The following is an 11893-nucleotide window of genomic DNA, read 5'->3' on the forward strand; positions in this document are numbered from 1 at the left end:
AGTTGGATATAACATACCAAACCGCAAAGATATGTGCGACCTTGAAGGTTTATAATCTAATTTATATAATTTATTGAGAACTAATCACCAAAATGACTGTCTAAAAAACAAAAATAAAAAGCTTAATGATGTAAACTATTTATAATCAATGTGAATTACGAATAATACATCATCAGTCCTAATAGCTCATTAGGTAGAGCACAAGCCTCGCAACCAATGGGACCGGTTTTGATCCCATGTTGAGTTGAGCTCCACTTTTCTGACTATTCTTCCCACCCAGCGAATTAGTAGCTAGGACTTTGTAAGAAACAATGATGACTGTCCGTTAAACGCTATAGTAACAGGAATAAATATCAGCGCGATAGATATTGAAGCTCCTAAAGTATTCATATCCGTATTAGACTATATTTTTATCCCACTGTCATACGATATGAAATAATTTTTTTTCTCCATGTTATTGTTTATTTCCTGCAGATTGGACCACAAGCAGGTGAATCAAAAGTTGAGGTTCAGACTCTTGACGAGGAGCCAGATGAATCTAAACCATGTCACTATTTTCACGTAAATTGTATGGAGCTCCTCACTGATGTATCGGAGATACCTAACAACAGTTCCCTTTCCAGAAGAAAAAGAGCCCACGAGGTAAACCATTCATCCTGTAATCATAATTCGAGTCCCGGTAGTTCTACTGGAAGACCACTCGACTCACAATCAGAGAGTCTGTTTTCAGGTTTAGGCTCAGTCAAGGTATTTTTTTCTTCTGACTCTTCCATCAAGCTAATGGATAGTTGTGCCATTTAGTCATGGCCGGGAAAAGATTCCCATAGACTTAAGGCTCAACATGACATTTTATAAAGAATTTTGAGAGGTTTTATATTTTCCTGTAATCATTCGTCCATTGAATGCGTCAGGTTTTCTTAGTTTGGCAGTATACTTGATTTCAATGATTTAGATTTGTGGTAAACGTCTTTTGTATGTTTTGAATCCCGACTAGCTTTTCAGGCCGAAAGTAGGTATCTAGATTTCAGATAATGCTTTTATCTATTTTCACTTATATCAACTTCTTTTGACCCAACTTCTCTTCCACGTCTCCATTTTCTATAGATGGAATGAAATTGACGTCACTCAGTTTTCATTATTGCTTTTAGACAGCCATCCTAATGATTAGTACTCAATAAATTCGATCAATTAACTATCAACGTATAAGATTACACATTGCTTTATATGTCGTTACGTTAAATCCGACAGGTGGATGCTATGAGTATTTTTGATCCACGCATAGCATTACTTTCCTCTCTTTGGGTCGCGGTGCTGAATGATTAAAACAAATCAAAGGGCCACGAAATAGGCTGCTATGCACAAGGCCAAAGTAGATTGCAATATCCAAATTCTTAATCAAATATAAAGTAAGAGGAAAGCAAACAAGTCGGGAGCGTGATTTGAATTATATACATTGGGTTACTCTGGTCTGTTCCTCAAGTATTATTGGATCATATATTTTCTTCAATTTTTAGCCGATGTTTAATGAAGCAAATTGACGTTATTCAATTTAGCTTTATTAAAAAAAAGTCATATTCTCTCAATTTTTCGTTTAAATAGGCAATGGATTAAACGTTTAAAATGTTTTAAACATGTTAAACTTCAGTTGATTGAGTGCAATTTTATACAGTTTTGCTTTCCCTTTTTTTTCTTTTCTTTTTTTGTTTGTTTTGAAAACGATATTAAAAAAGAAATATATATATATATATATATATATATATATATATATATATATATATATATATATATATATATATATATATATTATATATCTCTATCTATTCGAAATATATTCAACAGATGAATCCACCAAGAACAAAAAAGGATGCATTGACTATTTTGGGGGATACTACCAACCAAGAATATCCAATTTTTCGTGTGGCAGACAAAACAACAGTAGAAAGTTCAACAACTTTCACATCAGTATGCGATATTCTTGAGAACCGTGTGGAATTTTACCATGGAAACCCAATCAGACAGGACTTCAAACCCTCGTTCTCTTTCCAAATTATGGAGGAAAATAACTAATCTAATTTGAAATGTTTACAAAATGTACAGAAATCTATAAAACATTAGTTAACAGTTTCAGCTGGGTTAGGTACTTCAAATCTGAAAATGCAGTTTACTGGTTTTGAAAAATGATCTTTTAAACTGTAAAACTGGCATTCTTTATTTTTATTACTATGCTCATATCCAAATATATAAAAAAAAACAACTCATATGCCTCTACGTGTCTATATTTAGTTGTCTGATAGCCGAACACACGTATGTGTTTGTTTTAACGTTGCCGTGATGTGAAAATATTTGTGTTTGCTCCAGGGCATTTCCATTACAATAATAAGACCATAACAATTTGCGTTGCCCAACTTGTAAATAAGCTACACGTCTTTATGAAACGATGGCATTGTATCTTATAGGTATAGCCTAGCATTAAAAAAAAAACGCCAAAAGAACGAGAAAATATTCAATGCATATTTAAAAAAGACTTCAACCAGTCTTTCTCTCTCTCTCTCTCTCTCTCTCTCTCTCTCTCTCTCTCTCTCTCTCTCTCTCTCTCTCTCTCTCTCTCTCTCTCTCTCTCTCTATATATATATATATATATATATATATATATATATATATATATATAGTTACTGGTAAATATAATGTATCGGCGATATTCATAGAAGGTATGACATTAATTTCCATATGTACGTTGATGATACTCAGCTTTATAAATCGTGTAAGCCGTCTGATGTGAGCCTATTGGTTCAAGCAATGGAGAACTGTTTGAATAATGTTAAGAAGTGGATGGTCATAGATAAATTAAAAATTAACCAAGAAAAGACAGAAATTCTATATTACGACCCAAAAAATATCTTCAATTTTATGAAACTTTCTTTTCTGGTAATTGAAAACGAAAAAGTTTATTTTACGGACAAAGCTAAGAACTTAGAACTATTTTATGACTCCATGTTCACCATGAGGCCTCACATTGACGCATATGTAAAACTTTGTACTTTGAAATTTTTAGATCAAAACTCTATTCAAACACTTGTTTCATCCTTTATATTTTCTAGGATTGATTATTGCAATGCTTTAATGTACAACATTCCCAGCTATCTGCTAAACAGGTTCCAGCGCATACAGATTCATTCTGCCAAAATAATTATGAAAAAGAGGAAGAATGATCACGTTATACAATGCTGTTTTTGACACTACACTGGTTGCCTGTCGAGCAGAGAGTTATATACAAAATTGCATTTATGTTTTAAATATTTTAACCAAAGGACACCATCCTATCTATCAGATCTTTTGTGTCGTTATGATCCTCCTCGATTCCTAAGATCAAGAAATCAACTCCTTCTTCGTGTACCTAAAAAAGGCTCGAAAACATTTTCTGATAGGGCATTTTCTCATGCCCCTCCCTTCCCCACCCCCCAATGTGTGGAATTCACTGCCAATAGATGCTAGAAATAGCGTGTTTTCGTCCGAAATGACATTCAAAAGTGCCTAAAACACACCTGATGAATTCTTCTTTGTCTTAATAATGTTATGAATGGAACTGTATGTTTATAGATAGTCCTTAATATCTGAGAAGTGTAATTGTTATATGTAGCATGTATGATTTCCTTTCCTGTCAATGTGCGCCTTGAGCTGCGGCAACGTGGGATTGGCGATATATAAATATGTTCTATTATAATTATTGTTATTATTAAATTCACTATCAAATCTTTTAATTTTTATTTCACTGGCAATTTCTTGGTGTCGCTATTGTGATGTTTTCCTAACTGTCAAAACTAATCATCATGATAATCCACATGTTGAATATTGTTTAAACCTAATGCGTAGGGCGAACATACGGTTCTTGATCGATTTCACATTAGAAGTAATCATTGGCTCATACATTACCTCAAATGTAGTACATTTCAAGTGTCTTATAAAATTTCACAATAAATTAACGCACATGGAGTTTTATAATTGAAATACAATTATTCAGATTATGGCTAATTGAATTACTTAGTACCCTTGTATTCAGGAAGTGTTGTGCCATATGAATAAATTATTGAACAATTTGATGCATTTGTTTTTGTCATTCCAATTGGCTGCCTAATAAAGGTACTCGAAAAAAGATGAGGGAAAGAAGAACTAAAAAGAAGAAAGTGATTTGGTGTTGAGGACACACTGTACATGGCCTCTGTATTATAGCGGGGATTGTGTGTGTGTGTGTGTGTGTGTGTGTGTGTGTGTAAGAGAGAGAGAAAGAGAGAGAAAGAGAGAGAGAGAGAGAGAGAGAGAGAGAGAGAGAGAGGGGGGGGGGGGAAAGAGAGAATTGCAAAGCGATCTTAATGATTCATTTCCACAAGAAGATATCTTCTATCAAAATCAGTAATTGTTATGCGCCCCTCACCACCCTCAGGTCAAATCGCTAAAACGGACTGGTAATTTCATTGAGTGTACTGATTTATAATAAGGCTCTTTCTTCACACGGAAAATATTTCCTTAACATAGAATCACAGTCGGAAATACCCCCCCCCCCCAAAGACGCAGCATTTATATAGCGCACTATCCACTTAACGTGGTCAAAGCGCATTACATGGGATCCCTAGCCAACAGCGTTATTTAACTTGTCGGACGAGACAAGAGGATGTTTGACGATATTACAATTTTTTCCAACAGAGACGACACAGTAAACGACCAGGTACTCGTTTTACACTTGAGCACGGTGAGAGAATGTAAGTAAAGATCTTTTTCCAAGGACTCAACTATGCGCCACTGAAAGCGGGACTCGAACTCTGGACCTTCGGATCTAAAGGAGAATATCATACCACTAGACCAGATAGCCGCACAATATAAAACTAATTCATAGAATATCCATCATGTGTGACACTGTTCACCCTTTCACTGTTAACGAATTACTGTAGACATTCGTGTGATAATAATCTTGAAAGAGAAGCGCATTGTAAACATAAGAGTAGAGTACAGTGTCGGGGCTAACCACAGATGAAAACAACGTTGATAGTCAAAATAAATATATACATAAATGAAAAACGCTTATAAGACGACTTGTACCGTATGAAATGGAAATGGATTCTTTTAAGTCTGCTAGGGCAATTGGTGAAAAATTGTAAAGTTCACTGAGCATGTAAACGCAATGTAAATGTGTTCTATAATTGTTAATATAATATTTTCACGACCGCCTCCGAAGACAGCAAAGATTTAGAAAGGCCTTCGGCACGGCTTGAGCAATTTTGAAGACATTTTTTGGGTGTGCAGAATGTAACTTTTACATGTATTTGGCATCAAATAGAAATATGTTTTACCGGAAGTCAAATAGTAAAAGATCAGCTGAGCATAATCCAAACAATTAAATCTGAGAGCAACACTAAAAGGTAATTTACATGTTTATTTAAAAATAGTCATTATATTGCACATAAACGTTTGCTCACATTACTAAAAAAAAACAAATTACGAATTATGCCTGGCGTGATGACCGTTTCCCCCCGAAAGTGTGACTAAAGCTTCCTCCATAACTAGTTCCTCCAGTACTGCTGTGTTCAACATGGCCTTCTGCTTTAGTGTTTCCGTCCTTAGACGTGTGTTCTACTCCACCTCCCACGTGTGATCCGCCATTGCTGTCTTTCTCGGCGTGACCGTGAACGGTTGTCTGTCTGAAGAATAGATGGAAATGAAAGCTGCATTATTTTCAATGACAAAATCAGTTTTGTGCTTGAAGATGGCTATTACTTTAAATCATAGATCATCAAAACCATTTCAGAGAAAATCCCCAAAAGAGCTCCCCAAAAATGACACAAAACCCCCTCCCCTACAACAATAACAAAAATAACCAAATAAAGAAGAAACAAAGAACCCCCCCCCCCCAAAAAAAAAAAAAACAAAAAACAAAAACAAAAACAAAAAAACAAAACAACAACAACAAAAAAAAAACAACTAAGGAATTTCCCCCTCCCCCCCACCGAAGAAAAATTAATACCCCAAACACACACACACACACACAAACACACACACACACACACACATACACAGCAACAATCGCATTTTAAAAATTACTTATTAAGCGCAACTTTATCTCAACAATAAAATATTGGCAAAAAAAAAAAAAAAGACAAAATCATGATGGGGTATAAAAAGAACTAAACTGTCGTGTATTTGTGTTAGATAAAAATTATTGGAATAGTCCCATGGAGAATAAACAAACACAAATAAATTTTGCAACTCAGATTTAACACCTGGTAACTGATGCTTTATTATTTGAAAGCAATACCCACCTTCTCTGCATTTCCTTGACTGCCTCCTCTATCTCAGCCAGCCGTTTCCCAAACGTGTGAGTGACAGTAAGTCCACCACTGTTACCTCCTCTAGAATTATGGTCGAATCCTCCAGAGATAGTAGTCTTGCTTCCACCTTGGTGAGACCAGGTATGACTTGCGTGGACCCCATAGCTGGTACCACCAGGTCTGCTGTGATCGACGTGGGCCCCGACAGAATTTCCACCTGAATTGTGAGTAACACTTCCACCCACATGAGTTCCACTCCTGTCTTTGTTAGCGTGTCCTTCTACTGTTGTACTTCTTTTGTTGACCTCCCTGTTTTGGAAAGAGACAAAGGTAGATAATTGGAAAAATACTTACTATCAAAGAGATAATAAAAATGGTAATCGAGGAATGTTCATATTCATTGAATACGATTACAATTACCTAATTTCAAGGCTTTGAGCAAAATCTTGCGGTGGGAAATGTCCGGTGTTGAACATAGAAAATCAATAAATAAGTTCTTTATCGACAAGTATTGTATATCCACCAATTTTGTGACCACTGCAGTTGGATGTTTTGCAAAGCTGTAATTCTACCTCAACGTGATGGCACAAATAGACGCTTTCGTTTAATCTTCTCATTTACTAAGCTTTGATGTTAAAAACAAATCCCTACAATGTAAGTTCTTAATCATTCTTTCAACCTTCAATTATTGAATTCTCACCGTTTCCCCCCGAAAGTGTGACTAAAGCTTCCTCCATAACTGGTTCCTCCAGTACTGCTGTGTTCAACGTGACCTTCTGCTTTAGTGTTTCCGTCCTTAGATGTGTGTTCAACTCCACCTCCCACGTGTGATCCGCCATTGCTGTCTTTCTCGGCGTGACCGTTCACGGTTGTTTCTCTGAAGAAAAGATGTAGATGAAAGCTGCATTATTTTGAATGACAAAATCAGGTTTGTGCTTGAAGACGGTTATTGCTTTTTGTTATGGAAGATAAAAATAACTAAAGACATGTTTAGAATATGCAATTATCTTCACTTTTGTGGATATATGTCAGACTGCCTGATAATTTAATTGTCTAAATTGTCAACAACCAAAAAATGAAAATATTTACCACATATCTTTTCAATAAGAAGACTTTGAATTGTTTACCGTTCCAACTATTATTAATGTCCATTTTGTTCTAAACCTAATTACTTTTAAGTGACTGCATTACAGTGATGCTGCACGTCACATTAATTTAATTTATCAATGTGGCTTTTTCAATGCGTGGTAAACGATGCATTAATTTTTGAAAGCAATACCCACCTTCTCTGCATTTCCTTGATTGCCTCCTCTAACTCAGCCAGCCGTTTCCCAAACGTATGAGTGACAGTAAGTCCACCACTGTTACCTCCTCTAGAATTATGGTCGAATCCTCCAGACACAGTAGTCTTGCTTCCACCTTGGTGAGACCAGGTATGACTTGCGTGGACCCCATAGCTGGTACCACCAGGTCTGCTGTGATCGACGTGGGCCCCGACAGAATTTCCACCTGAATTGTGAGTAACACTTCCACCCACATGAGTTCCACTCCTGTCTTTGTTAGCGTGTCCTTCTACTGTTGTACTTCTTTTGTTGACCTCCCTGTTTTGGAAAGAGACAAAGGTAGATAAATTGGAAAAATGCTTACTATCAAAGAGATAATAAAAAATGGTAATCGAGGAATGTTCATATTCATTAAATACAATTACAATTACCTAATTTCAAGGTTTTGAGCAAAATCTGTGACGGGAAATGTCCTGTGTTGAACATAGATAATCAATAAATAAGTTCTTTATCGACAAGTATTGTATATCCACCAATTTTGTGACCACTGCAGTAGGATGTTTTGCATAGCTGTAATTCTACCTTAACGTGATGGCATAAACAGACACTTTCGTTTAATCTTCTCGTATACTAACCTTTGATGTTAAAAACAAATCCCTACAATGTAAGTTCTTAAACATTTTTTCAACCTTAAATTATTGAATTCTCACCGTTTCCCCCCGAAAGTGTGACTAAAGCTTCCTCCATAACTAGTTCCTCCAGTACTGCTGTGTTCAACGTGACCTTCTGCTTTAGTGTTTCCGTCCTTAGATGTGTGTTCTACTCCACCTCCCACGTGTGATCCGCCATTGCTGTCTTTCTCGGCGTGACCGTTCACGGTTGTTTCTCTGAAGGAAAGATGTAGACGAAAGCTGCATTAGTTTGAATGACAAAATCAGTTTTGTGGTGGATAATGGCAATTACTTTGAATCATAAAACATCGAAATCATTAAAAAGAAAACCCCAAAAAGAGCTCCCCAAAAATGACACAAAACCCCTCGCCAACAACAAAAACAAAATTACCCAAACAAGAAGAAAAAAAATACCAGCAACCCAAAAACAGCAAAAGACTCTACCCCCACCCCCAAAAAATGTAATACCCCAAACAAACACACACCAACACATGCACACACACATACACACACACACACACACACACACATACACATACAGGAACAATCGCATTTTTTAAATTACTTATTAAGCGCACTTTTATCTCAACAATAAAATGTTGCGCAATAAAAAGAGACAAAAATCATAATGGGGAATATAAAGAACTAAACTGTCGTGTATTTGTGTTAGAAAAAAATTATTGGAATAGTCCCATTTTATAAAGACAATGGAGAATAAACAAACGCAAATAAATTTTGCAACTCAGATTTAACACCTGGTAACTGATGCATTATTATTTGAAAGCAATACCCACCTTCTCTGCATTTCCTTGATTGCCTCCTCTAACTCAGCCAGCCGTTTCCCAAACGTATGAGTGACAGTAAGTCCACCACTGTTACCTCCTCTAGAATTATGGTCGAATCCTCCAGACACAGTAGTCTTGCTTCCACCTTGGTGAGACCAGGTATGACTTGCATGGACCCCATAGCTGGTACCACCAGGTCTGCTGTGATCGACGTGGGCCCCGACAGAATTTCCACCTGAATTGTGAGTAACACTTCCACCCACATGAGTTCCACTCCTGTCTTTGTTAGCGTGTCCTTCTACTGTTGTACTTCTTTTGTTGACTTCCCTGTTTTGGAAAGAGACAAAGGTAGATAATTGGAAAAATACTTATTATCAAAGAGATAATAAAAATGGTAATCGAGGAATGTTCATATTCATTGAATACAATTACAATTACCTAATTTCAAGGCTTTGAGCAAAATCTGTGGCGGGAAATGTCACGTGTTGAACATAGAAAATCAATAAATACGTTTTTTATCGACAAGTATTGTATATAGGGCTACACAAATTTTGTGACCACTGCAGTAGGATGTTTTGCAAAGCTGTAGTTCTACATTAACGTGATTGCACAAATAGACGCTTTCGTTTAATCTTCTCATATACTAAGCGTTGATGTTAAAAACGAATCCCTACAATGTAAGTTCTTAATCATTCTTTCAACCTTAAATTATTGAATTCTCACCGTTTCCCCCCGAAAGTGTGACTAAAGCTTCCTCCATAACTGGTTCCTCCAGTACTGCTGTGTTCAACGTGACCTTCTGCTTTAGTGTTTCCGTCCTTAGATGTGTGTTCTACTCCACCTCCCACGTGTGATCCGCCATTGCTGTCTTTCTCGGCGTGACCGTTCACGGTTGTTTCTCTGAAGAAAATATGTAGATGAAAGCTACATTATTTTGAATGAAAAAATCAGTTAGTGTTATTAGTTTTGTGCTTGAAGATGGTTATTACTTATGGTTATGGAAGATAAAAATAACTAAAGACATGTTTAGAATTTGCAATTATCTTCATACATGCATTACAGTGATGCTGCACGTCACATTGCTATAATTTATCAATGTGACTTATTCAGTGCGTGGTAAACGATGCATTAATTTTTGAAAGCAATACCCACCTTCTCTGCATTTCCTTGATTGCCTCCTCTAACTCTGCCAGCCGTTTCCCAAACGTGTGAGTGACAGTAAATCCACCACTGTTACCTCCTCTAGAATTATGGTCGAATCCTCCAGAGAGAGTCGTCTTGCTTCCACCTTGGTGAGACCAGGTATGACTTGCATGGACCCCATAGCTGGTACCACCAGGTCTGCTGTGATCGACGTGGGCCCCGACAGAATTTCCACCTGAATTGTGAGTAACACTTCCACCCACATGAGTTCCACTCCGGTCTTTGTTAGCGTGTCCTTCTACTGTTGTACTTCTTTTGCCGAAATTGCTGTTTTGGGAGGAGGGCAAGCGTAGATTATTCTATTATTAAAAGATGTTGTAGTGTGATTAGAGTAAATGAAATTTGTATCCATAATATTTCCTCATCGAGATTTTAAGCTGCCATTTCTAATTAGTTTGTCATGTTAATATTCATGAAGATGAAAAGACAGGTCTTCAAATAGCAGAGGTAAGTAGTAGAACATTACTCTATCCAAATCAGGATACCAATGTCTTTGCTTTTAAGAATGCCCATATATTTTTTTTCACTTATCGTGTTTTACATTAAGTCAATACATTCAAAAATATTCTTTAAAACTATCGATGCATGTCGACTTTGTTTCTGATTGGTGCGCTATCACTAGAACGGTACGATACAGATATATTTCTTTCCAATTAATATCATTATATTCGAAGTGGCTGGAATAATATTGACAGTCATGAAATGGTGTTGAAGTAATTTGTATTCTTTGCAATTATTTGTTAGACTTGATATCTTTCCCTTACCTTCCATGACGAGAGTGACTATGAGTACCCTTTATTCCGCCTCCGCCATGTGTTCGTCCACCATGCTTGTGAGTGTCATGTTTTTCGGTAAAACGTGCCTTTTTGGATAAAATCAGAGAATTTATTAGTAATAAAAGTTAGTTTTAATATTAAATTTCATTGAAACAAAGGGAAACATTTTAAGGTTGAATCATGAAGTCTCCCGAATGGAAGTTGTGCTTATTTACTTTACTAATCGTTTGGATGATGTTTAATGTTTTATCACGTATTCATTTCTCGTTAAATTCTACCTAAAACTTTATTTTGACAGTGTCTGGAATGCAAGATGAAACTTAAATTCTAAATTACAATTGTGAACAATGTCAAAGTTTACATACCAAAGATATGGCAAAGCAGCATATGAATATGATCAAAAGTTTCATTTTGAAGTATTTTGTCCCGGTAATTGATGAATAATTTTCGTCAAGATCGAGGGGTTGATTTGACAGACAGAATACCAAACATTATATAGAATCAATTTCTATCCTGGATCCTTGAGAGATTGACAGATGTGTTAAAAATGACGTCTTTTGTTTTTCTCCAATGCGTGTGACCTAAATTGATTTAGATAGCTATAGTTAGTTATGTTACATGAAATTATAATAGTTAGCTTTTCCAAATGCATCCTGGTACGTGAGACACAAGATAAGAATGGCATCCGATGTGTCTTTATCCTTTAGGAAAGTATTCAATCAATTCATGCTTAATGTATGAATATTAACTCGATTATTTTATGATTCCTTATGTCAAGATTAAGGATAGTGATGATGATGATGATGATGATGATGATGATGATGATGATGATGATGATGATGATGATAATAATAATAA

At 36.1% G+C, this 11893-nt stretch overlaps 2 protein-coding genes across 2 annotated transcripts in view; one reads left to right on the forward strand and one right to left on the reverse strand.

Moving 5' to 3' along the window:
• Window positions 1-4094, forward strand: part of LOC144962991 (beta-alanyl-dopamine/carcinine hydrolase-like) — a 14021-nt gene extending 9927 nt beyond the window's left edge. Inside the window, exons 8-9 of the mRNA XM_078896503.1 lie at window positions 475-642; window positions 1840-4094. Coding sequence (XP_078752629.1) covers window positions 475-642; window positions 1840-2067 — 396 coding nt within the window. The 3' untranslated portion in view covers window positions 2068-4094. The remainder of the gene's footprint in view (window positions 1-474; window positions 643-1839) is intronic.
• Window positions 4095-5405: 1311 nt separating this feature from the next.
• LOC144962988 (uncharacterized) lies at window positions 5406-11608 on the reverse strand. The gene is made up of 10 exons (XM_078896500.1): window positions 11401-11608; window positions 11024-11121; window positions 10209-10526; window positions 9780-9956; window positions 9066-9383; window positions 8311-8487; window positions 7601-7918; window positions 7018-7194; window positions 6309-6626; window positions 5406-5690 (listed from the first exon to the last, which is right to left on the reverse strand). Exons 1-10 carry the CDS (start codon window positions 11443-11445, stop codon window positions 5495-5497), a joined length of 2142 nt encoding a protein of 713 aa, XP_078752626.1. The 5' UTR covers window positions 11446-11608; the 3' UTR covers window positions 5406-5494.
• Between the last annotated feature and the right edge of the window lie 285 nt (window positions 11609-11893).

This window comes from Berghia stephanieae, chromosome 1 (assembly GCF_034508935.2).
Source record: "Berghia stephanieae isolate SIO BIC M18660-M18661 chromosome 1, UCSD_Bste_1.3, whole genome shotgun sequence".
Classification (NCBI taxonomy): Eukaryota; Metazoa; Mollusca; class Gastropoda; order Nudibranchia; family Aeolidiidae; genus Berghia; species Berghia stephanieae.